Genomic DNA, 26,671 nt, shown 5'->3' on the forward strand with positions numbered 1-26,671 from the left:
TCAGAAACACTTGGAAAAGTGACAGAGCACGTGACTTCAAGCTATTAAATGTTAGCGATACCATCTCTGAGAAACACAGTGACTTTCACAATGTGACAGTTTGTGTCTTAAGTCAAAAATGGACATGATGTGTAAGGAAATCAAATTATATAATAAAAATTCCCATTACTATTGTGGAATGAGCTGTTTCTTCTCACCAAGTCAGTGGTGTTTCTGAGAGCATCACGTTCACTGTGAATTTAAAGGGAGTCCTTTCTCCACAGCACCCAGGCCCAGCGCCTGTCAGCTCCTTCAGCTGAGGTCCCTTGGAGCCATGCTGCAAACCCTGCTCCCCACAGTGCTGGAGCTAGTTTAGGACCCCTTATTTCATGACAGTCATCAGCAGCTTGCTGTGCACTCATGCCACGCCCCAGCCTGGTGTTCTTGTGGTTAGCAGGGCTGCTTATTTGAAGCTGGGTGCGTGGCATGGTAGGGTCGGCATATTTTACAGTGGAAATGGAAGAACACAGAGTGAAAGAACTTTCCTGATTGGTAACAGCAATTATACTTACTCTGAACTGAACGTGGGTGGCAGGTACATGAACCTATAAGATTGAGGCTTCGTACAGGCTATCCTACCTTGGAAATAATCTTGGTTATTACCAAGTGATCAAGTTTTGGTCTGTTTATTGACAACATCTCCTTAAAACTGCCTGTTCTTCAAAAAGTTAGACTTAACGTATGTCAGAATCACTGGGGGTGCTGATTAAAAACGCAGTTTCCTGAGCCCCATTCCAGACTCACTGACTGTATTTCTGGTGTGGGGGCTCAGGAATGTGCATTTTAAATAAGTACTCTGGGTGCTTTTTGTGCCTCACCATTAGAGTAACATTAGATGCTTGTGAAAGTGAACCCAATTCCCGTTTCCTACCAGCCACAGCTGAGAACTCCTTAGAGAAGGAATGTGTCTAATATGAGCACTTAACCTTATTCATAACTGTTTACATGCTCTTGCTTTCATATTCCTGAAAACACATAAGCACAAACTTATCAATGCTGAACCAAGGATATATTTACTTAACCATGGTAGAGGTAGGTAATAGAAGATTCTTTTTATTTAAAAAAATACTATACGTAGTTAAACAATTTTTTCCCCTTTTCAAAGATAAATATCCTGGGGTGGCACTAATACAAGAAATGCACTTTTCCTTTAGCAAATTATACATCTTAAATTCCTTTTTAAAAAAATTGTTTAAAGTATTACATGTCTTTCTTCATTTATTACACAATAGCTAGTTTATTAATGAGCTATTATTAATATTACTAAAGACCTGGTGCACGAATTCATGCATGGGTAGGGTCCTTTAGCCTGGCCAGCAATCAGGTGATCGGGACCATCTCACCCAGTCCCGATCAGGGCCAATAGGAGCTGGCTGGCCAGGGAGGGACCACAGGAGGGATCCAGGGCGTGTCTGGCTCTCTTGCCCAGTCACCATCGGCTGGACCCTAGTAACAAGGTAACCTACTGGTTGGAGCGTCTGCCCTCTGGTGGTCAGTGTGCTTCATAGCAACTGGTCAAGCAGTCGACCAATCAGTTGGACACTTAGTATATTATACTCTTATTATATAGGATTTATTAACACAAGAATGAATTCATTAATGAGCTAATATCAATAAAATAATCTTACTTGTACCAGTATTTGGGAAATAAATACACTGTAGCTGAGTTAGGTTCAAGAATCCAGCTCAATTTGTTTCCAAGACTTGGAAGAACTTTTTTTGTACTGTTCCAGTTCCTAAAACAAAAATATACATTATAGTACTTTAACAATCAACTTTAACAATTAAAGTAGGCATCTTAAAACTCCCTTAGCAGTTTTTGATATAACAATGTATCCTTTACAGCTTTATCATTCTCAAAATTTCTTGACAATTATTTTGTAAATGATTATACTTAGTATTTATTTACTAGAATGTAGCCTTTGGAGTTTCTGGGTAGCATAAGCAGCACTTAGAGATGAATTTAATAAAGTTTCAGACAAAATTATATTCTATATAGTATATAAGTTCATTCAATTAATAAAGTATTTGTCATATATTAAGTATTGAAAAGTGACCTTATTTTTAATTGTTCGCTATTCAACTCTTGTTAAAACCTACTTGAAGTTAGCTAAGTATCAATATTTAAAATGTATAGATCTTTTAACCCATAATTCTGCCTTAAGAAATTTATCCTATAGGATAGTATAGAAGAGCACAAAGATATAAGCAGAAAGATATTCACTGCACTGTGTATATTGACACACAATTGGAAACAGATTAGAGGAAACCTTGGGAGCAGCGGTCGCCAACCGGTGGTCCACAGACCACTGGTGGTCCCATGAGGTCCAAAAGGTTGTTGACCGCTGGTTAAGATGATCTCCCAGTAAAGACTGATTAAACACAACAGCACTCACTCACACGTGGCTTTACAGCCAGCCAGCAAAAAGGATGGCAGTCACATGTGAAAACAGCAAGTAGATGGAGAGAGAGCAGAACACTTCCATTTTCCATTACATATACTTGTATATCTTTGGATTTTTTTTTCATAATGAGTATATGTTACTCTTTTTAAAATTGCATTTTTCAATTATAGTTTACATTCAATATTATTTTGTTTTTGGTTTCAGGTGTACAGTGTAGTGGTTAGATAATCATATCCTATATGAAGTGATTCCCCCAATGTTTCCAGTACCCACCTGGCACTATACATAGTTATTACAATACTAGAGGCCTGGAGCATGATTCATGCACCAGTGGGGTCCCTGGGCCTAGCCTGCAGGATCAGGCCAAAACCGGCTCTCTGACATTCCCCGAGAGGTCCCAGATTGCGAGAGGGCATAGGCCAGGCCAAGGGACACCACTGGTGCACGATCAGGGCCAGGGAGGGATGCAGGAGGTTGGCCAAGTGGGGAGGGACCGTGGGAGGGCTCCAGGGTGTGCCCCCTGCCTCACTCGGTCCCCATCGGCTGGACCCCAGCAGTAAGCTAATCTACCAGTCGAAGCGTCTGCCCCCTGGTGGTCAGTGCTTGTCAGAGTAAGTGGTTGAGTGGCCTTAGCATATCATTAGCATATTATGCTTTGATTGGTTGAATGGATGACCAGATGACCAGACACTTAGCATATTAGGTTTTTATTATATAAGATTATTGACTAAATTCCATTTGCTGTACTTTACAACTTGAGACTATTTTGTAACTATTACAATTCACAAAATAAAGATAAATTTAGTGAGAGTGGAAATCCTGAGTGAGACCATCAACATGCAAAAGGGACCATCTCCAGGAATGCCTTCTCCTAGCCTCTTGCCTGTTGCTCAATGTCTAACTGTACAGAGTAAAATATTATTTCAGATAAGCAAAAAGTGGTTACCCTGCAAGATAAGGCAATCACTGCCCTTTGACTAACATAATTAAAGTTCACAGTTGCTATAAATGGAAAAATCCTATTCTCATTTTCAGAAAAATTGCAGACTGCCTCATTCATAGCTATAGTCTAAGTCATTAAAATTTAAACGTTCCAAGTTTCAAAACTGTATAAGACTTTGGAAGAAGTTTTATACTAATAACTCCAAAGTAGTCTTTACAGCATGCTTTATTTTTTCTAATGAAGTTAATTCAGTTCACCAGTTATCTACCACTATGGTTTCAAAGATTGTTAACTCATAAAATAAGCCACAACAATTACTGGGCATCGCTTTGGGATTCTTTGCTAGTAGTATGTCCCTGCTGCAGTCAGCAAACTTGGAAGAATGGGCTGGTCATACAGCCCATGCCAGAGGGAGGATAAAGAATAACTAACTAGTATGACACAGAACTCACCATGTCCACTGGGCCCTTCAGTACTGCTATCGTGTGAACTCAAAATAATTGATAAAAGTTTAAAGGAATAGCTGAGTAAGAGGGTTTTCTTTACACTGCAATTCTTTTTAAAAAATATTTTAAAATTGATTTTTAGAGAGGAAGGAGGAAAGAAAGAGAGAAACATTGATGTGAGAGAGAAACGTCCCGCACGCCCCTCACTGGGTATCAAACATAAAACAAGGCATGTGCCCTGACGGGAATGGAACCGGCACCCTTTTGGTGCACGGGACCATGTCCAACCAACCGAGCTACACCAGCCAGGGCTAGTCCCTGCTTCCAAAAATCAACTTGCTTATAATCAGTAGGCCTATATTTTAAACACACACCCACACTGATACATGTTTAGGGAGAATACAGAATTTAGTGAGGTAGCAGTGAGGTCCAAGAGTTGAGTGAAGACTGACATAGGTATTGTAGGACTGCTTTCCAGTTCCACTAAAAATTCTTATGGTTTTAGGTCAGAGAAGATGGATTTGACTGTGAAAACTCATGATACTCAGAAATACCCTAGCCCTTTAACAATACTTATGTATATAAATGTAATAAAAGGTCATTATGCACTATAAACAAATACTCTTATCAACAATGGCAGTTAGTCATTGACTTCTAGGTAAATATTAATTCAGGCATGACTTCCAACTAATCTCTATAGCCAAGATATACACATAATAGGAGTTACTCAAGGTCATTCTACTTTTCTTACAACATGCCCCTCACTTTTTGAAATTGAGGTATAATTCACATACAACATTATATACATTTTAGGTGTACAACATAATGATTCAATATTTGTATATATTGTGAGGTGATCACCATTATAAGTCAACATTTGTCAACAAATAGTTATAGAATTTTTTTCTTGTGATGAGAACTTTTAAGCTCAACTCTCTTAGCAACTTTCCAATATGCAACACAATATTATTAACTATACTCGCAAGCTGTATGTTGCCATGGTTTATTTTATAACTGGAAGTTTGTACTTTTTTACTCTCTTCACTCCTTTGGTCTATCACCTACCCCTCCTCTGGCAACCACCAGTCTGTTCTCTGTTATCTACAAGCTTGGTTTTTTGTTGCTGTTGCTTAGATTCCACATATAAGTCAGATCATATGGTAGTTGTCTTTCTCTGTATGACATATACCCTCAAGATACATCCATGTTGTCATAAATGGCAATATTTCCTTCTTTTTTATGGCTGAGTAATATTCGTGTGTGTGTGTGTGTGTGTGTGTGTGTGTGTGTGTGTGTCTTTATCCATTCATCTGTCAATGAATACTTAAGTTGTTTCCATGTCTTGGTTATTGTATAGTGCTGCAGTGAACATGGGGGGTACATATATCTTTTTGAATTAGTGTCATAATGTCAAGGAGCTTACTGTCTATGTTGTTTCTAGGAGTTTTATGGTTCCAGGTCTTATAGTCAAGGCTTTAGTCTATTTTAAGTTGACTTTTCTGTATGGTGTAAGATAGTGATCCAGTTTCATTCCTTTGCATGTGGCTATCCAATTTTCCCAAGATTATTTATTGAAGAGATTGTCTTTTCTCCCATTGTATATTCTTGGCTCCTCTGTCATAAATTAATTTACATATAAGCATGGGTTTATTTGTTCCATCGATCTATGTGCCTGTCTTTATGTCAATACCATACTGTTTTCATTATTAAATCTTCCTAATATAGTTAAAATCAGGAAGCATGGTGACTCCAGTTGTGTTCTTTTTCAAGATTGCTTTAGCTATTCTGGGTCTTTGTAGTTCCATATAAATTTTAGTACTGTTTGATCTATTTCTGTGAAATATGCCATTGGACTTTTGATAAGGATTGTAACATGCCTCTTACTTGCTACAGCTACACTCCCTCTAAATACTCATGACATACTTTCAAAAGTCTTCTGGACTGTATCTAAGTTCAATGTATTGCTTAATGCTGAGAAGAATACCCAGTGGATGGTTGTGTTCAGGTTATCCTTGAGACAATGCCTAAGTTACACAGCTCTACAAATCCCCCCCGAGAGGTTGTCAGGACATTCAATTTACAGTGTTTACTATACATAAGCTTACTTATTATATAAGGTCAGATTCCACACACTGTCTCATTTTATCAAACTAAACAGCGATCTGGGAAAATATAAGTATTGGGCCATGATAAATTTACCCAGTTTTGCATCCTCACATCAGATTTGTATACAATAAACAGTGCTATCTTGGCACATGTGGAATGCAGTCCCCACTTTGAACCACTTTCCTGAGAGATCCTGGATTTTGTCAGTTATGTTTGTGTGCCTTCAGATTAGGCAGTAGTTAATTATTCTGGTACAAGAAAGTATAGGTACATCTGAATGTCCTAATAAAAAGCAAGCTCTTTTAAATAATCTCACAAACAAAAGAATATTATAAAAGCATTTCCCAGCAGCAAAGTAAGAATCACTAGCCATCATAAACTGAAAAATCCAAAAAGGATATGTAAACATGGTTATCTCTGGGTGGTAGAGTGACAGGTGATTTTTAATTCCTTCTTGATTCATATCAGACTTTTAACTTTTCTATAGCGAAGATGTACTATTACATAATTATAAAGTAAAAAACCCATTAAGTAAGTAAATTGAGAAAAATGTATAGAAGTCTACAGGTATTTTTGTGATAATTCAAAATGAAATAAATGTTTTGGGTAATACCTGATCCTTCTGAATTCTCATTTCATCAACTTCACTTTCAGCATACTGGGGGTCTTTTGCAGGGTCCTTGATATCTTTTAGTGTGTCGATACTCTGAAATTACAATACTTCAAATCATTTCATGCCCATAAGCCCACACCATCTGACTCACAAGCCACGTCCTTTCCTCAGCCAGCCATGTAGGCTATGATCTTTTATCATCACCACTGAGGGCCAAATTCCACCAGGTCCTTTTTCCTTCTTCTCCTTTCAGATGATTGTGTCTCTCTTGTCTAATAGCCAGAGAGCTGTTTCAAAGTGGAGCAAGAACTGTGTCATAACCCACCTTTTAACCCCACAGTGTCTCACATACAATTGATTTTAAGTGACTGTTTAACTTCTGAACATGAGAGTTGAAAACAAAGTTGTCATAATAAATCCATTGGACATTTCCCAGTAACCACTGAATAGTGGTAAGAATTCCTGCTTTAAAAGAACCAGAAATAGGTACCTTTGGTGGAAAGAGCTTTTCATACACTTTTTTCCACAACTCCATTGGCGAACGGGCATGAAACTTCCCAATGTCATTATCAGGAACAGGAGGAGACCCTGAAATTGGAAGGTTTGCTCCAATGACTGCATTGATTAAAACATTCAAACTCTATCAGTAAAACTGATGACACTAAAAACAGTATAAATCTTAGATCATTCGTGTCCATCTTCCTATTACAGTCACAATTAAAATTTACCCCAACCCCGTGTAGCAAGCCAGGTTCCAGTTCTAGAAGAAGAGGAGACAATAATGAGTAAACTGTAATTCTCTTTCCCTACACTTCAATTGCTGCTCAGCAAAAATGTAAGATTGATATTCTCACGTGCATGTGAATTTGCAAGAAAACAAATACTCTTATGTGTTGCTGATTAGAGAGAAAATTGGAACAGCTAATTTGGAGGGTAATTTGGCGCTGCTAAATACCATTAAAGTACTAAAAAAGGTCATTCCCTATTAATAAGCAATTCTAGTTTTTGGTGTTTACCCTAAAACATCTGCATACATGTATTAAGGATTTCACACTACAGCATCATTTATATTAGTGGAAAACTGGCCACCACCAAAATGTCCATCCATAGACGAAGCGTAAACTAAGTTACTGTGTAATACTATCTAGCAGTCAAAATACCAAACAAATCTATATATAGCATAATATTGAAAAACCATTAAGGCATATTGAGTGAAAGAGACACATTTCAAAATGACATAGAATAATACCATTAAATTAAAACATATTTTTATACCACATACTCATATATAGAAAGTGGTCTGGAAAGATACAGACCAAACTTGATCCTTTTATGTTATATTTTAATGTTTTATAAGGAGAAGGGCTTTATGTATTGCTTGCATAATTTAATTTGGAAGTTTAAAAAAAATTTGGGACACTTTTTCATACTTTTCAATCTACAATCTGAGATTTTTTCATTATGTTTCAGCATCTATGTTGTTCACTAAAATTGTAATCACACTCACCTCCTTCCCAACCTCTCTCCTCCTACCTCTTCACCCACAGTCTTGTCCCTAACCTCTGATATTTATTAATCTTTCCTCCATTTGTAAAATTCTCTCATTTTAAAAATTTTATATAAATAGAGTCGTAGTATATGTAGCCTTTTCTGATTATCATTCAGTATAACTCCATGGGGATACATCCAAATTCTGTGTATCAATAGTTTGTTCCTTTTTATTGCTGAGTAGTATTCTATGGTATAAATGTACCACAGTTTGCTACATCTGGGTAGTTTCTACTTTTGGGCTATTACCAATAAAGCTGCTATGAACATTCTTGTACAGGTTTTATGTGAATGCAAGTTTTCATTTCTCTAGGATAAATGCTTAGTAGTGCAATTTCTAGGTCATATGGTAGCTGCATGCTTAGTTTTATAAGAAGCTGTCAAACTGTTTTCAAGACTGGCTGTACCATTTTACATCACCACCAGCAATGTATAAGTAATCCAGTTTCTTAACATCCTTGTCAGCATTTGGTGTTGTCACTATTTTTTATTTTAGCGATTCTGATAGTGTGAAGTGATATCTCACTGTGGTTTCAACTTGAATTTCTGTAGTAATTAATTATATTAAACTCTATATGCCATTCATATATCCTCTTTAGTGAAATGTCTGCTCATGACTTTTACCTATCTTCTAATTAGATTGTTTGTTTTTACTGTTAAGTTCTTTAAATATTCTAGATACTAGTTATTTGTTGGTATGTGGTTTGGAAATGTTTTCTCCCAGACTATAACATGCCTTTTCATTCTTTTGAAACGAGCAAAAGTTTTTAATTTTGATGAGGTCCAAGCTACATGATTTTTAAATTCAGTAATTCTCAACCTTTTTCTGACTTCCAATTACTCACATGGGCAAAAGATTCCCATCAGCATTATCTATCAGTACACAAAGTGATTTTTACTGTGACTGAAATTAACTTGAAACTAATGATAATTATAAAAATAAAAGAACCGTTCTCTATAATCACCCATTAACCATCTCTATTCCTTTCAATGCACTTCAATCTATAATCTCATTACAAAGATATCTACATTTAAAGTCAAGTTAACTTTGGCTTGTAAGAGTAATGGAGAATAGGAAATAAAGTACTGCTCACTAGAGTTTAAAACCAAACTATGACAGTCCTAGAGTATAAAGAGCTGTTAGGCCCAAACATCTTTTATTATAAGAAGATAAGTAGCTTGACTTCATAAACTTGTAAAATTACTTTTGCTTCATGAGCCTAGGGCATCTATAAGTTTAGGAAACACATCCCAGTAGATGAGGCCAGCTATTTTCATAATGAAAAATTAAGGGATACTTAATTAATACTGTATTCCTTTTTATTTATTCTAGCCCTTGAATCTCTAATTTTCACCATTGCCCATAATATGTAGTTTTGAATTTCCTGACCACTCTATGTTCTTGTTTTTTCTAAATCCAAGGAGTTACAATTTAAAATCCCCTAGAAATCAGTAAGGGAAAGGAAATAGATGCAAACTTTTTAGTGGAATAGAGATCAGAAGCCGGTCTCTCATGTGGCAACATCCCTTTCATCACAAATATGTCAATGTGATGTACTGCAGCAATACTGTGTATACAAGTAAATAATAAGAAATTACAGCAATGATAATGAAACCAGAAATGCTGGTACGTTGGAGATGAAGGGAACATAGAGTAGGATAAAATCAATAAGCAATTAAAAAAATGATTGAACAAATTTAGTAAGTTCACCAACCTATATTACTTAAAGAATCCAATCCTGCTGTGATAAACAGTGGCTTATTCTGATCCACACATATTGATTTACTACATGGATAAGAAGAAAAAAGAATCTAATTTAGTTTAGCAATTGAATATCCTACCACACTCTACTGTAAATACAAGAAGCAAGTTTTACATCTAGCCACTGGTAAAAGCACTGCCCAAATGAGTGAGTGACTATTTGTGTAAGTGATTTAACGTAGAGCATTAATGAAGGTTTTACAGGGGAAAAAAAGTGACAGACACAAATTACCTTAAATCAAAACCAAGAAAAGTAGCATGGTTAAGAAAATTATGTACAAATATTTTTTATTTCATTTATAATCAATTCAGAAAGTGATAATAGAAGGAATGCCACTAAAATGAGAGAAAAGAAGTAAAAAAATCAGAGAAGTATAATAATATCATTTTATTCTAGTGTCAAACTAAGTATTCTCTAACATTTTAATTGTGAATCTGAGAAATATTTAAAGAACAGAAGAAGCAAAAGGTAATATAAAATTATCTTTCCAAGAAGAGATATCTGGGGCACTTTCTGGGTCAAGAAACAAAAGACTGGTGAGAACAACAGTCAGATGAAACAATATTGGCCAAAAATAATAAAATAAAAAGATATAAAAAAACGTATTTTAACAGTACCTTTTGCCAATACCAAATGCTAACTGATTGATAACTCCACGTATTTTTAGTAATAGAGCTTCTGATTTACTTGTAAACTAAAAAAAAAAAAAAAATCAGGAGAATAAATTTTATGCTCTGCTTTCAAATCACAGAAACAGGTAACATAAATATGGCTTTGAACAAGTACAGATTGCAGAGCGAATTACTATTTATTTGCCCAACAAATACTTATGAATAGATAGAAAAAAAACAAATAAAGAAAAAAAAAGAAATGTGGATAAATTCATTTTAATGACTCTTCAAACTTCATGAGTACATAATATTGAAAGAACTCGAGTTTATGCACTAAACATTTTAGCTACTCCGATGTATGGGTCATAGTTACTGCTAAAATGCAATCTGGGTGGTTAAAAAACAGGAGGAATACATCACAAATAACATTTCCGTCTAAGGACATATTACTGCTTTCAAAGTAGTTAACAAGGGAGCTACAGACCAGTCTAATAACACTGATACTCACTAAAACAATTTTTTAACTTCTCTTTTGACTTGTCTTTGGAGGTTGCAAAATAAGCAACTGAATATTCTCAGTGGTGGTATGGTAACTAGGGTGACATAACCAGAACATTTTAGAGACTGGAAGTGAGTGGGTAGTATTAATAATTAAGCTGAGATATCAAGTAAAAACCAGGACATATGGTTACCCTACAAATCTTTTAAGTCTAAATTTGATTTTTTAAAATACCAAAAGTCACTAAGCCAAAATCATAATGACTATGATGTATGAAAGTGGGAAAAATAACCTTGAACCAATGTGTTCTTTTTTAAACTTTTTAAAAAATGCTGTTTGTTGCAGAGGTTAAAAAAATGAACTTGGGAGTCCTGCTGGGTGGGTTTATATCTCAGGGAAATCATTGACTAGATGTATGATCTTGGACAAGTCATTTAATCTCACCTAAGCCTCAGTCTCCTCTATGGTAAAATGGACGAAAACAGTACCTTCTTCATAGGGTTGGGAGGAAAAGAGGGAATAATGTGAAATGCTTAGCACAGAGCCTGAAACAAAGTACTGCTCAAGAAATATTGGTTATTATAATTATTATCATCATTATCTATTTAATGTCCTTCAATGCAATAAAATATTAAAGCATTTTTATTTTAAAAGATACTTCCTACCCCCATTCGTATGATCTCTTTTTTCTTCTTAATCAAAGCGCTCAGAGGGACCTGGAGACAACATGGTCTAGCCCTTTTCTTTTAAGAGAATATAGATTTTAATTCTTAAGGGAAATGAATGAATGAATGAACGAACGAATGAATGAATGAATGAATGAATGAATAAATAAATAAATAAATAAATAAATAAATAAATAAATAAATTGTCTCTTTAAGATTGGGGTTTATAGATATAAGCAATTCAGATCTTTTGCACCAAAGAAATGTCAGGCCATCTAGAAGTATGTTCTATGGTTACATTATAAAACGAACGTTTTGGGGCAATGGGAAAGGAAAGGAGGGGATGATGTGCATTAGTAAAAGCATTAGTCTTCATGACTGTGCATGAAGTTGCTAACCTTTCCAAATTTGGTACTGTCCATTCAAGCCCAAAGGATAGAAAATGTACGAACCATTAATGATGCTCCATAATAATGTGCAACAAATCGAAGTGTCTTGCATATTACCTTTCTCTTCTCAGAGTCAAAATCCTAAAGAAATATGTTATTAAAATGAAAAATGAGTTGAGGGAACTAAATGTCTGCAGCATGAAGATATAGATTATTCAATGCAGATATAGAGTTATTTCTTAGTTGTTTGTTTATTTTTTGAACATACCCTCAGGAGTAGGATTCCATTACCTTGGTATTTGTTTCTATAGAGAGTGGAACAATAGCGGCAGCCTTCTAGAGCTACAGCTGTCAGATCTTCCCTTGTTTAAACACTTAGCTCAACAGAATTCAGAAATCAGCAGACATTTCATAGTGTGGAATACCCTAAGGATTCTCTGACAAGCAAAGATAAGAAGAAACCAATTTTCTACTTTCTTCAATTTAAAAGTAGGGAAGTAAGTCCTATCCCTTGGTGACTAGGTTCAAGATTCAGTTTCTAAATCTTCTACCTTATCCCCATTCCACTGTATTTGTTGTTCTTTACCTATTTTTGCTTTCCCAATGATATCCTCTTTTCTAAAATCTTTAAGATGTGTGACTCCTTGACCTCTCCCTCTGAGAGATACTTTCATGTTTCATTATTACTTTTTTTTGGAAAATGTTTTTTAATATTTTATCACAGAATCCTATTTTTTTTTCTAATATCACAGTGCTACAAATGAAGTTGATCCTGGTGCTTATCAAAATATACAAGACAATTGATGTTTTATATAAAACCACTTTATATGTTAACTTGTTTCCAACCTTCCACACTTTTTTTTTCTTTTTTGGCCTGATTAAAAAAACCTGTTACAAATATTTATAAAATCTTCTATTAGATGAACATTCTTATAAAATGAAAAAGGGAATCTTATGAACAGACCATGCAAATCATTATTACCTTGGTTCCTCTCCCATAAAGCTTAGACATGTATGTATAACAAACTCAACTAGAAGTGGAAAAGCTTACCTGAAAAATATCATATTTACTTCCAATTATGACCAGAGGTATTGGAAATGGGTCAATTAATTCACGATCCTGTTAGCAAACATATTTCATTGATTTACTATAATTACTATTGTATATTCAGCAATTTCTATTTACTTCCAAAAAGATACCATTTTCAGTCTCTTCATAGATGTTGACCATGCTTGCTTGACATTTAAGGTTGTTCCAATAATTAACCTTCACTTAATAAACGGTATTTCTCAAGTATAAAACTATAAACAGCAATTCTCTAAATTACTAAAAGATTTATTCTTTTTGTGTGCTCTGCCCTTTTATTTTCTTATGTAACATGTCATCTTCCTTTTCGTTTCTTACTATTTTGTGTTAACTGTTTGTTGCAGTAGCATTTATACTGCATACATGGGAACCATAAGCTATCAGTTTTGTTGGATATTACCTATGTAAAACACATTCATGAAAACTCTGGGCAATGTAAAATCCTGCTTTTAGCTTTGTAGAAGATGAAATTCATGACTGTATTTAAAGAACTTGTGTTGTCACCATTGCAACTTTATAATGTAATTACTTGTCAGATGATAAATGTACTGACTCTGTGACACTGAAGGAATGTAAAATATAGAGCGACAGTGAAGGCTGTTTAAATTCTAACCCTTGCTCAAATTTGTAGCTTCCTTTAGTTTCTTGTCAGGTGATATTTGTACAGTTTGGTTTATAATCTTCATTTTATAAAATCAATATCAAATTACTACTTAAAACTATTTCTTTAGATTGGTGTAATATGCCATAACAGTCACAGAAGATGTCTAAGAAGACATAAAAAATCTTTTCCCTTGAAATGTTCTTACTGAGGTTTTATAAAATTGCTATAATTTTCCAGTGAGCAGGTTCATCTATATCAAATGAATCTTAAGTCATGCATAAAAACTAAAGAAGCTGTTGTGATGTTCTCTGTAACTGTGTATGGGCTAAGGTTCCAAGAATAACCCCGGCTGCAACTCACTGGATGGTCCTTCTGCATGTTACTCCGTATCTTCTGTCTCATTTCAGAAGCTGCTGTAGAATTTGTCTTTCCCAGTTTCATTATCACTTTATCTACATGGCTTTTTGTGGCTTGCAACAGATTTTCCATGGTGGGCCAAAGGTCATTAGGCTTTGAAAGATCCAAAACAAGAACAATAGAAAATGTCCTAAAGAAATAAAAAAATATTTTTAAAAAGACTCAAAATAATTACCACTGTGAAACCCTACTATACTGAAAGTTATTATCTAAGAATAAGATAGATTAGGAAAGAAAAACACATAGCAATTTTCTAAGACAAAAAAAACAACCCCACAATAAAACAGCACCAAAGTTATAGCCTTACTTATTTGAGTGCTTTTTTTTAGTGATATGTAAGTGTTATAACCATTAGTGGCACTGGAATTTTTGTTTGAACTAATATAATTTGGTTCAAATAATTTGCAAGTAATTGGGTCCAACAATGCATGTTTAGATCCAACTTTACTATGTGTTCCAACGAAGGGAAACTAAAATAATAATAACAGCAGCACAACAGGTAAAGGAGAAGAAAACAGGTTTACTGGTGGACCTTGTTTTAAGCAAAAGAGAAATGAATTGTTCAATTTTTCGAAGATTAAAATTTGTGTTTCCAATGCATTAGAAATACTTGTGTTACTTTTATCTTCATAGCAAATGAGAGCTAAAAATGTTAAAACAAAGCAAAAACAACCCAACCTCTTAAAACAGTGAATCAGGCCACAGGAGATGCTCTATTACAATTTATCTAAAGTCTGTGGAAACGTTCAATGCATCTGTAATTATTTTATGAGCAATCATTTTAAAGACAAACAATTCTAATAGCAGTTGGAAATATTATTTTCTCCAGTTGCTGGGCTGTGTCCAACAAAAGGAAATTATGTGTCAAATTAATTCCAGTCACAAAATACTCTGAGATTTGCAAGTACATGAGGAGTGAAATGTTTTCCATGAATTCTTTAACGACTCAGCAACCTACTTTGGACCCAGGCCTATGGCTCCCCTTCTCTGTGTTCATAACCTTGACCCCCTCCTCTCCCTTAAAGCAGGCCCAGCTGCCTTGGGGTTCCAGGGAAAGGAAGAGCAAGAACTCACAAGGTCGGGTATTAAAGAAGATGTGGAAAGATTTGGCTTCCTACAGAAATTAGATTTTCCAAAAGCCCAGTGGGCCCAAACCCTGTTAGGCCTAGAAATGGCAAGTGAGGTAATGTAACAAGGTAATGCGACAGTCAGGGTCAGAACTGGAGCCCCATGAGAGCCCAACTCCTTTCAGCCTCAGGCCACACTACTGGCAGCTCAGGTTCTTTTGGCTCCTCCCACCCTCACCCACTCTTCTCCACTCTACTACCCTACATAGCTACCCTAATCCCAGGCAGCTTCATTTTCTCTGTTAAAGGAGGACAAATGGAAAACTAGGTAGCAGTAAAATTCCATGCTCCTGAAGAGTAACGTCACGGGGAAAGGGTGGTTATAAGTGAGAAAGCAAAATCTAACTGTGCATATAAAACATCTAAAATCTGTACAAATTATATTTACAAACACTGGAAACACTGAAAGAAATACCTTGACATGTTAACAGTGATTATTCTTTTATGTGATTAGGGGTGCTCCTTCTTTGTACCTTTCAGTATTTTCCCCAGTTTTCTATATGAGCATACACTAAAATTATATATTTTTAAAAGCAAAAAAATCACTGGACAAATAAAGCCCACATTACCTAGAATAGCTATGGAAAAACAATTGTCCTGTTAATAAGAAATAATTCTATTCCCTAACTATGTTAGTGGCTGACATAGAATAAATATCAGGTCCTTTGTATTTGGTCCATGTATCAAGAAACCATTTGTGTTAAACCCTGACAAAAGTAAGCTATTTCAAAGTTTTTGTTTTCCTTGGCTAAGATGGTTCCCATGAACATTGTGAGAAATGTCACAATTTTCCACATCTGATTTGGCCAATATGTGGGAGGCACTGTCAGGAAAACCAAAGAATTTGAGGTTTCCCCCAAAGTTCTATTTCTTTAAGATCGCAAGTAGAGAGACATTCTCCCTCCTCTAACTCATCGTTTTCCCTTTGCCGAAGCATCAACAGTATTAATTCGCATTAAACTCAAAGGCAGATGTAATATCCAGCCAAAGGAAAAAACTCAGGGGCGGAGTTAGCTCACACTGGGATGCGTACTGGAAAGAATTAAGCTTTTCACATTCATTTCTGCCAAGTGAATTCACTGCCCGGCTATTATTTGACATATTTCTGTTTGCAGGCTTGCAAAACATGTTACTAGGTGGAATGCCAGCTCTCACTTCAGCAAAGGCCAGAGCCTTAGTTCTTTTTAACTCTCTCTGAAGCATTACAGTTTAAGCACATAGAAAGGAAGTGAGCATAAGCCTTCAGCAGCATAAAACTGTCCCCCAAAATTCTGATTCACAAAAGCCTACTCATTCCCATGGACACCGCTGACTGGGTGCTTACTAACTACTGTTCCTGGAGCTGGCTCACTTACCTTAAGGCATCACTTGTGATTGGTATGCTGATTAAGTCCAATAAAGAGGTTCCTCCACCTAGTTCCCAAAAGTGAGCAATATCTTTTGGCTGAAAAAAACAACAACAGGTGTTTTTTCTTCAAAGTAATTTTTTTTGAATTTGAAATACTTATATTTCATTAGTACCAGTCAGTAATAATTATGAATACAAAATACTATAGTCCTCCATCAACCCTTGCTTGGCAGTTAAAACTTTCCTCTTTCTCTATCCCATCCCTCAAAATGCATCAAAACATCTATTCCAAAGAATAAAGATGAAGCATTAAGAACATATATGTACACATAAATGCCCTAATTCTAATAATCCTATCTAATAAAAGAGAAACATGGTAATTGGCGTATGACCGCTACCCTTCCCATTGGCTAATCAGGGCGAGATGCAAATTAACTGCCAGCCAAGATGGCGGCCAGCAGCCAGGCAGCTTGAAACTGAACATGAGGCTTGCTTGCTTCAGTGACGGAGGACTCCAACGTTACCTGCCTGCATTGCCGGCCTCTGAGCCTGCAGTTTAAAAAACATTGTAACAAATATAGAAGCTAAACAAAACCCCAGAAACCAGCTTTCAGTGAGCCGGGATCTCAGAGCTGGAGTTGATACAGAGTTTTGATTATAGAACCGAAACAAACCAGATACCTGTTTTCAGCAGCTGAGGTCTCAGAGCTGGAGTCAAGCCTCAGAGCTAAAGCTGGCCCAGAATAATAAAAAAAAAGAAATAAAGGAGCAGTTGGAAGCTTCAGTCCCAGCCTGAAAACAGCCCTCAGCTCCTCCACCCAGACTGGCCAGGCAACCCAGTGGGGACCCCCACCCTGAAGGGTGTGTGACCAGCTGCAAACAGCCATCACCCCCTCACCCAGGCTGGCCAGGCACCCCAGTGGGGACCCCCACCCTGATCCAGGACACCCTTCAGGGCAAACCAGCTGGCCCCCACCCATACACCAGGCCTCTATTCTCTATAGTAAAAGGGTAATATGCCTCCCCGCACCGGGATCAGCGGAGCTGAGAGGCCTCCCAGCACCGGGATCAGCATGACAGGGGGCAGCGCCCAAACCCCCTGATCGCCCTGCAGCTGTGTGTGTGACAGGGGCGGGGCCACAACCTCCCTATTGGCTCTGCTCTGTTCGTGACAGGGGAAGGCACCCCAACCTCCTGATCAGCCCTGCTCTGTGCCTGATAGGGGGGAGCTCCCCAACCCCCTGATCACCCTGCAGCTCTGTGTGTGACAGGGTGCAGCGCCCCAACGCCCCCACCCCACGGGCCCTGCTCTGTGTGTGACGGGGTAGAGCCATAACCTCCCCATCGGCCCTGCCCTGAGTGTGACAGTGGCGGCGCCCCAACCCCCTGATCGGCCCTGCTCTGTGCGTGACAAGGGGGAGCTCCCCAACCCCCTGATTGGCCCTGCTCTGTGTGTGACAGGGGGTGGCGCCACAACCTCCCCATTGACCCTGCCTTGAGTGTGACAGGGGGCGGTGCCCCAAGCCGCCAATCGGCCCTACCCTGAGCGTGACTGAGGGTGGCATTGCAACCTCCCAATCCGCCCAGCTCTGTGCATGACAGGGGGCGGCGCCCCAACTCCCCAATTGGCCCTGCTCTGAGCCTGACCAGGGGCTGCACCTAGGGATTGGGCCTGCCCTCTGCCACCCGGGAGCAGGCCTAAGCCAGCAGGTCGTTATCTCCCGAGGGGTCCCAGACTGCGAGAGGGCACAGGGCGGGCTGAGGGACTCCCCCCCCCCCCCCAGTGCACAAATTTTTGTGCACCGGGCCTCTAGTTCTTTAATAGAAGACAAACAGTGCCCTAATTCTGTAAATAGCACATGTAGCAGACACTTACTCAAAAGTGATATAAAAATAAGTAGTTGAAAACGTTTGGTATTATCTTTTTGAAAACAGTTATGATTCTAGATAGAAATAAAATCGTTGAATAAGAAAACATCCTGATTTAGGGATGGAGAGGCTCACAAAATCAATTAGACATACAGGTAGGGCATGGGGAAACGGGACAGACAGATGGCAGTCCCTGATGCAGACCAGGGTTACCTGAGCAAGGATCTGTGCCTGATGCCCCTGGGGAATCTGACAGGCAGGCTCTCACTGGCAATAAACAATAAGCTGCTTCCCTGTTTATAGGACTCTTCAACACGAGGGGATGAAAGGGTGAGGCAGCTCGGAATCAAGACCATGACAAGCTCCCTAGACGGCTAGCCAATGACATCTCCGCTTCCGCCCTGACATCAGGACACCACACTGTGAGGAGCTGACAAAGGGCTTCCATGTAGAACTCTCAGGGAACATTACATTCAGAAAGACATGAATCTTCTAGAATGAACATGGACAAGCTCAACTTGACAGCACAAAGTTTAGAGGGAAAAAATAGGTGAAAAAAGCATCACATGAGCTTATAATGTATCTACTAACCATGAACTTGGAAGAGACAGATGGTCATTAAAGCAAGTTTTAGATGAATATATGTATTTGACAAATCACCATCTCATAATCACTAGAGTTGTTTTTGCTGTTGATATCTGGATTATTAATGCCTGTGGGGGAAGTAATTTTGTCATTGGGGAATGTCAATTGATTTACAATTTGATGAAAGGATGTTTTTAGAGCTCTCCTCAAAAGTTAAGATTATGAAAGTTGTCTTAGAGTTTCCATTTCTAAGTTTATCACTTGTGTAAAAGTTCATGTGAGTAACAAAAATAAAGTTCTCCTGTATCTCAATATCTTGTTTTTTCTTTTCTTTTTAGTTTCACAGTTTTAATAACCAACTCTCATTGCTGAATGCAGGAGGAAGCATCAGGCAGTTTTAACTCTTTACACACTGTCTAATCATCAGAATTTGGACTAAGTCAATCTATAAAAATTTGCCCGTGCTACAGAAGTGGGACCATCTATTCTAGATTGTTCTTCCATACAGCTAACTTTATTTAAGAAATGGCCTCTTTTCATGTGAGGCCTCCAAAAGAGAATTCGATTTAGGCTTTTTAAAAAAATCCTCCTCACAAATGCTATAAATTCCCCCTCTACTGAATAATTTCTAACTTTCCTTTGAAGAGACATTAAAACAAGTGAAAATAGGATTTTAAACAATCAGGGCCTGCAGTCTAAAATAGTTTTACCAACTTCAGGGTATATTTTCTAATAATTTGCTTTTTGAGCAGTATATTTTCATAAATATTCCACAGGTCAAACATATTTTTAGAAGATTTTTTGGGGAGACACAGAAGGTAACTCACATATTCTCATTTGAAAGAAGAAAAAGTCACATCAATACAATTAATAAATTATGCCCCCAAACCATACAATAAAGTTACAAAGGAACCTTATAATAGCAATTGAAGACATAACAAATGAGAAAGCCAAAATATTTTCAGTTTGGGTTAGCTTCATATCTGCTGAGTTGCATTTGAAGTTTAAAAGTACATAGCCATGAAGTGTACTGCCTGATATATTTACTGATTGTAGATAAGATGGAAAATGTAAAACAAAGTCAGCCTCATTACTTCTCCGTCTGTGGGCACAGCAATATCACTTAAAAAGACACTCACTGTGTTATGCCCTTTAGCTTTTCTTCCATATGTATATTCCAAGGCTAAGGTTGGTTTTGGTGGCTCATCCCTGTACAATAAAGACAGACAGTATTACCATTATTTTCTTATGCTATCATCTTACCCGATAAATTTTTGCTTCCTCTGAAAACTTTAATCTACTAGTGGAGAAGTTACCTTGTATAATAGCATTGAGGTAAAAATGATTTTAAAATTATATAAAAAATCAATAAGCCTTCAAAACACCATCCTGATGGATTTTAGTGGCAGCTGCAGAGGTGAGTACCAGTGCCTGCGTGACCTGGTAGCCCCGCAGAGAGGCAGTGGGGCTGGCAGTGCTGATGGCTGTTAGGGCACGGGCTCTCCGCATCCAGGCCAGGTGGAAAGCACTGACATCAGGGTCATGCTCAGCCTTGCTATGGGGAGCGGGGAACCTAATGACCATCAATTTAGTGAAGACATCAGGGGAGACTTAAATACAGTTCTCTACCTTAAATCACAGCTCAAAGGCGGGCATCATTTATCTACTGAGAGCTACCAACAAATGACATTAGTGACTCCTAAACATCGACAAACGATTTGAAAAATATTAAAATCACCTTATAAATTATTTACACTACAGCTTACATTGCTTGGTAAGCAGTCTTATGGTTTATTTATTTATTTGTTTGTTTTACTCTAGTAGCAAGACATAACATAAGTTGATGATCTTAACCATTTTTAAGTGCACAGTTCAGTAATGTTAAGTATATTCACATTGTTATGCAACCACACTTCTGAACTTTTTCATCTTACAAAACTGAAACTTCAAACTCATTAACAATTCCCAATTTTCTCCTCCCTCCAGCCTCTGGTAAGCTTCTTTGTTTCTATAAATGACTAGATACCTCATATAAGTGGAATCATACAGTATTTTTTTGTGTGACCAGCATATTTCATTCAGCATATGTCTTCAAGGTTCATCCATGTTGTAGGACTTCGTTCCTTTTTAATGCTGAGTAATATTAGTATTTAACTATTTTAAATTTGGAGGATAAAAATAATTTTTAATTTGTGATTTATATATGTATGCTTATTGAATATTTTGTATATCACTCCTGTACTTTTTTCATTTATATATATGGAATATTTGGTTCTATTTCCTGTAAGATAAGAATTTCCTTTATGAAACAAAACGCTGCTTTTAAGACAAAATTTTAAAACTCTGATATTTAACCTACAATTTGAAGACCTGTTCTTTTTCTAAGTAGACTATCAAGGAACCCAAATTCGTAATTTTCGGTTCAATTTAGATGTTGTCCTAAGCTGATGTTGTGCTGGATGACGTATCTGTAATGAGAAACACACCTGCCCTGAAAAGAGCCATGGCTCCTGGGGATGGAAGGATGGAGTAGGTATCACTGTGGATGGTTCTTCTAAGAAACAATTCTGCTGATGAGGAATTACACAAAGCCAACATTCTATTATTTGTATTATTTAATAATATTTTGCAAATGAATGTTTCTTTAATGTGACCTTAAGACCAGATTCCATCTCTCTTGCTGTTTTTGGAGAAGTTATAAGAAAGGCATTGAAATAAAGGGAACAGAGAAATATCCCCCAAATTGGTTGGAGGTGTTCCTTATCAACTTCTCACAATATCTAGCCATTATAATCCTAAATCTTAATCTGATGCCAGTATAGAAGGTTAAAAAAGTACAGAAAACAAGTGGTAAAATGTACAGTTTGAGGACCAACATTCTGCTTCAAAATTGTATCAATGAGTAATTTAAAGATTATGACTAACATTCAAATAATCATGGACTAGATAGAATAAAAACAATTAAAATATCACAGTAGTATAGCCAAACAGAAAGTAAGTGTAGGCTGTGTAGTCATGTTAATTTCTCCATGAATAGGGAAGTCCAATATTAATGCTGTATAATTTTTTTAGTTACTGTTGGTTTTATTTTTTAAAGAAGATCTTAAAGACCATACTAAGGGTTCACTAAGAATTATGCTGTTTGTACCTCAAAATTGTTCTCCTTCCATATGTCTTTTAGTATCTAACTTGCCTTATGCAAGCAAAAAATGTAGTCTAAACGTTAACATAACACTTACCTGTCAAGAGATCTTAGAATAATAGTAGTCTTGCCCTAGAAATTTAAAAAAGCAATACTGTGTTAATGTCATCCATATGTAAAATTTTACTATTGTTCATAGTTGTGGCCCAAAATAGCTTTTTTAATTACTTGAATGATAAATTACCTGGAAACTAGAAACTTTCAGAATTGTTCCCAAGTTTGATAAGTGGAAAAAGTTAACTGTCAACTTTCCATCACAGTGTAGTAACTACACTGCTATTATTATAATTATAAAGCCCCTTGGATGACAAATACTAGCAAATCATACCTCACTTTAGTGGTCAACTTGTCAGCTGCCTTAAATTTTCTTTTTACTCATCACTGCTAATTACTGGTTAAGCGGATGATTAGTGTCTTCTAAAATGTTTGAATTCTAATTGTCGAAGTGGATATAAAGGAAAAAGATAACATACAAATAAAGGACATGCTGCAACTATGTTCAAAGTTGGCAATCCAGATGCATGGTTAGAGTGTTTTTTGTTTTATTTCTAAAGGATTTCTATTTTTTTAGGACCACATACATAAATTATTTTAATATAATTAAAAATACTAACAGACTGTAAAAAAGGGCCCGATCTAATAAAGTTAAGGACAAAACCAATAGCATAAATGAAAGACTTACAGATCTCAAGCTCAACCTTAGTGAATAGGGTTGTGTGATTACTAAATTTTTTTCTTTATTTTTTCCATCACCATTTAAATTTTTTTATACAATAAAACCAAAGCTCAGCATCTGGAAAAAGAGAAGCTTGCAGACCTGCCCTTGTCTATTTTAATGAAACAAAACCTCAAAATTTCTGTTCCATCCTGAGAATTACACATTAGAATAATTCTAGTTAAGATTTACTGAGATCGTGACAGATAGAGAATCCATGACTGACACAGAGTCCATGACACAGAAGACACGGCTGAAAGAAATGAAGATAAAGCTGAAACAGATACTTGAGGAGACAGGATAGTTGCCATTAACTATTTGATGAGCCATTTTATAATATTTGAAAATTTAGCAAATAGAAAAGGAATTCGATTTATTCCCATAGTTTTACGGGTCAGAATTAGGACCAAGGGATGGAAGTTACAAACGGAATTTTTCTAATAACTAGGAGTTAACAAAAACCGAAACAGGCTACAGTTTTGGAAGAGAACTCCCCGACTGCTGGAGATGTTCAAACTCTAAAACCACTGTTTGCAATAGCCCTTAACCTTTTCGGGAGGTGCTAGAATGCTGGGATATTCTAATTTCCCAGAAAAATGCACAGATGCACAATCACACAATTTTGCATACATTTCTAGGGAATTCACTGATCCCAAGAAGTATCTCTACGGTCCCCAGGGTTAAGAATCCCTATTGTAGAAAACTAGAATATCTCCAAGTTTCCTTCAACTTCTGTGACCTCAGTAAGTGAAGGTTAACCATATCATACTTATATGGTTCATGTTTATATTATCTATATGCTTATGTCCGTTGTACAAGTGGTCATCAGGTTAGCATTTATGGTGCCTTTGTGCAAATTGGGAAGAGATGGCTCCTCTGGGCAGTCTAATTAGAGACAAGTGCCCCTTCCTCCAAGCTGCTGTGGCCCACCTCAGGGACACCAACGACAAGTGTTCAGGACGGATGTGAGTACCCACTCACCCATAAGCAGGACACCCTCAGATGGGGCATAACAAGCTCCAACGTAACCAGCAGGCCAGAGACTCATTAGATGGCTCAAGAGTTGAAGGATCCACATTTTTATCAACGTATTAATACAAATTTTACCGCTAGTTGTTAAAACATCACAATACTTGGAAAAAATTAGGAAAAATTACCCCATTTTTACTGCCAATGAAGAAAACGGATTTTTCTCCAATTTCAGCTCCATCACCTTCACTTCCGTTACTTTCCCGTTTTTCCACTTCAGCTTTTGCAATTTCCCAGAGCGTTTCACTAAATGAGAGGCAGGAAAACAAAATTCAGAGGAACAAGAAGGCTCCTTTCCATTATTTATTTCAAGCTCAGAGCACTTTTATTTCAGTCAAATTTATAAAACGAATCAACATTATTTCCTGGAGGACAATAAACTGGTAAAACTGCTGACTGAGGATTAGTCATTTTCCTTGTACTGGTTCATCAGAGAAAGCTGACCATGATACGCAGAGCCTTTCGCCCCAGACTTTGAGGGTTTCTAATTCTGGGGCTCCCAGGCGAGGCTGAAAGCTGTATGTGTGAGCTTCTCAGGCACATACGAATATCCAACTTTGGGGAAGATATAACTTGAAAAACAGCATCTGGGCAAATGGGGGAAGGTGTAAAACCAGTGTACCAAATGATCTCTGCTCCCTCAACTATTCCTATTTTTAAAATTATATTTTTAACTCAGGATTCCCTTATTTTTTTTAAAAAAAATATTTTATTGATTTTTTTTTTTTTTTTTACAGAGAGGAAGGGAGAGGGAGAGTTAGAAACATCGATGAGAGAGAAGCATCGATCAGCTGCCTCCCGCATGCCCCTCACTGAGCCCACAACCCAGGCATGTGCCCTTGGCCAGAATCGAACCTGGGACCCTTCAGTCCACAGGCCGATGCTCTATCCACTGAGCCAAACCGGCCAGGGCAGGATTCCCTTATGTCTAATACAGAAAATATAAAGAAAAAAATCACCCAAAATCACATTTTGAAAATCACTTTCATTCATATCTCTACACACACATATAATTTTACACAAATACGAGTACATCATTTTTTAAAGCTTAACGTGAAAAATGGAGTATTGAACTAAAAAGAATGAGCGAGATCTGACGTGTTGTACGCCTGAATCTGCTACTTTCTACATATGCCAACTTGGGCAAATTAGCCAGCTTCTCTGGATCCTGCATTCCTTTATTAGTTCAGCAAATATTTATTGGGCACCTAATACTTGCAGGTTTCTGTGCCTGTCCCCTGTTTCTTCATCTCTAAAATGCGAATAAAAAAGCATACCAACCTGATAAGATTGTCATGATTGATTATTAAAATGTATCATTTAGTTTAGGGCTTGGCCGACATATAATTATTAAGAGCTTATAATAATTGCTATTCAAAAAAAATGTTATTCAAGAACCAAGGATGAAGAAAGGAGCTAAAGCAGGTGTCCCTAAATGTTTGCACTAAAATTCACATTCATTCCACAGGTGAGCCCCCTGGAACTCAGTCCAAGCCTGTCTGCTCTTTACTTACATGCCATTCTCTCAACGCGTGATTACCTGCTTTCCAACTTCCCAACGAGAGGAGAGAAGGAGGCGCTGCCACCAGTCTTGCCGCTGGTGGAAAGTTATAACTATAGCCAGAACTTTAAAATCGTAACCCATGGTACGGTTACTGGGAAACTGACGATTTCTCACACAAGACTCATAGCCTCCTCAGAGATCACACTGCCAACCCACAAGGTGAGAAAACCCCATTCACGCTGCTCTGTGATGGGCTCCAGGAACCCCGTCTCCTCCACGTCCTTACACATTGTTCAGAGGTTTAGGGGTGGCTTTGGGAACAGGGACTTAAAACCGGCACCACAGAACTGAAGAGCTACAATGTACTTGACAGGTCATCCCTATCCCCTCCGCTCCCTGCCCTCGCTTTTAAACACGATCCTACACTTAGTGCGGCCGCAGGTCCCAACCCGCAACCCCCCTCGTTTACTGTTGTTGTGAACCCCTGCACCAGGAGGGGGTCCCGAAGGAAGTGGCTTTGTGAGCCCCTGCTCCTAGGCATTCCATTCCCTGGCCTGCAAGAAACTTTTATTGAGTAAGTGCATGGTTGGAGCTGAATGTTTCCAAATCTCTTCCTTTCTACCTGGGGAACTTTCGGCAGAATCCACACGCGCAAGGGCAGTTCCCACGGGTCTCTGACCACCCAGGCACGGGTTGCAAGCAGGACAGACCGACAATTTCTCCCACTATCGGATCCCGCGTGGGCTCCCCTCCCAAAATACACCCCCAGCGGCCTCTCCCTCCCCACCCCTTCCACGCTAGGGTGGGAAAGAGGGGAGCGTAAGCCTGGCGCGAGCAGGGATGCGGGGATACCTGGGCATAGTGGCTCTGCAGCCCCAGGGTCCGAGCTCCGCGTCGGGCTCAGCTTAGAAATTAGACCGCAAACTCCGAGGTGGGCCTGGGCGAGCAGGCTCTTCGGTTGCCATGGGAGCGACGTCACAGGCTGGGTTGCGTGCAGAAGAAGGGCTTTATGGGAAATGTAGTTCTCAGTGTTCTTTTTCAAGTCTCAAGCTCAGCCGCATCTCCCAGAATTTGCAAGAACGAAGTGACACGCGGTAACAAATTCTTTGATCTAAAAGTTCTCGGCTGCAAGTGTTCTTTCATTAAAAAAATTCTAT

General features: G+C 37.7%; 1 protein-coding gene and 1 pseudogene across 2 annotated transcripts in view; one reads left to right on the forward strand and one right to left on the reverse strand.

Moving 5' to 3' along the window:
• Positions 1–26,671, forward strand: part of LOC308525747 (ferritin light chain-like) — a 1,112,779-nt pseudogene that overhangs the window by 475,100 nt on the left and 611,008 nt on the right. The window lies entirely within an intron of this gene.
• DYNC2LI1 (dynein cytoplasmic 2 light intermediate chain 1) lies at positions 1,055–26,658 on the reverse strand. Its single transcript, XM_081100492.1, has 13 exons — positions 26,367–26,658; positions 24,139–24,256; positions 22,304–22,338; positions 20,204–20,273; positions 16,618–16,706; positions 14,079–14,265; positions 13,079–13,147; positions 12,091–12,168; positions 10,481–10,557; positions 9,816–9,886; positions 7,043–7,140; positions 6,553–6,645; positions 1,055–1,775 (listed from the first exon to the last, which is right to left on the reverse strand). The coding sequence occupies exons 1-13, from the start codon at positions 26,372–26,374 to the stop codon at positions 1,713–1,715; spliced, it is 1,056 nt and encodes a 351-aa protein (XP_080956618.1). The 5' UTR covers positions 26,375–26,658; the 3' UTR covers positions 1,055–1,712.

This window comes from Myotis nattereri, assembly GCF_964212035.1.
Source record: "Myotis nattereri genome assembly, chromosome: 10".
NCBI classification, from domain to species: Eukaryota; Metazoa; Chordata; class Mammalia; order Chiroptera; family Vespertilionidae; genus Myotis; species Myotis nattereri.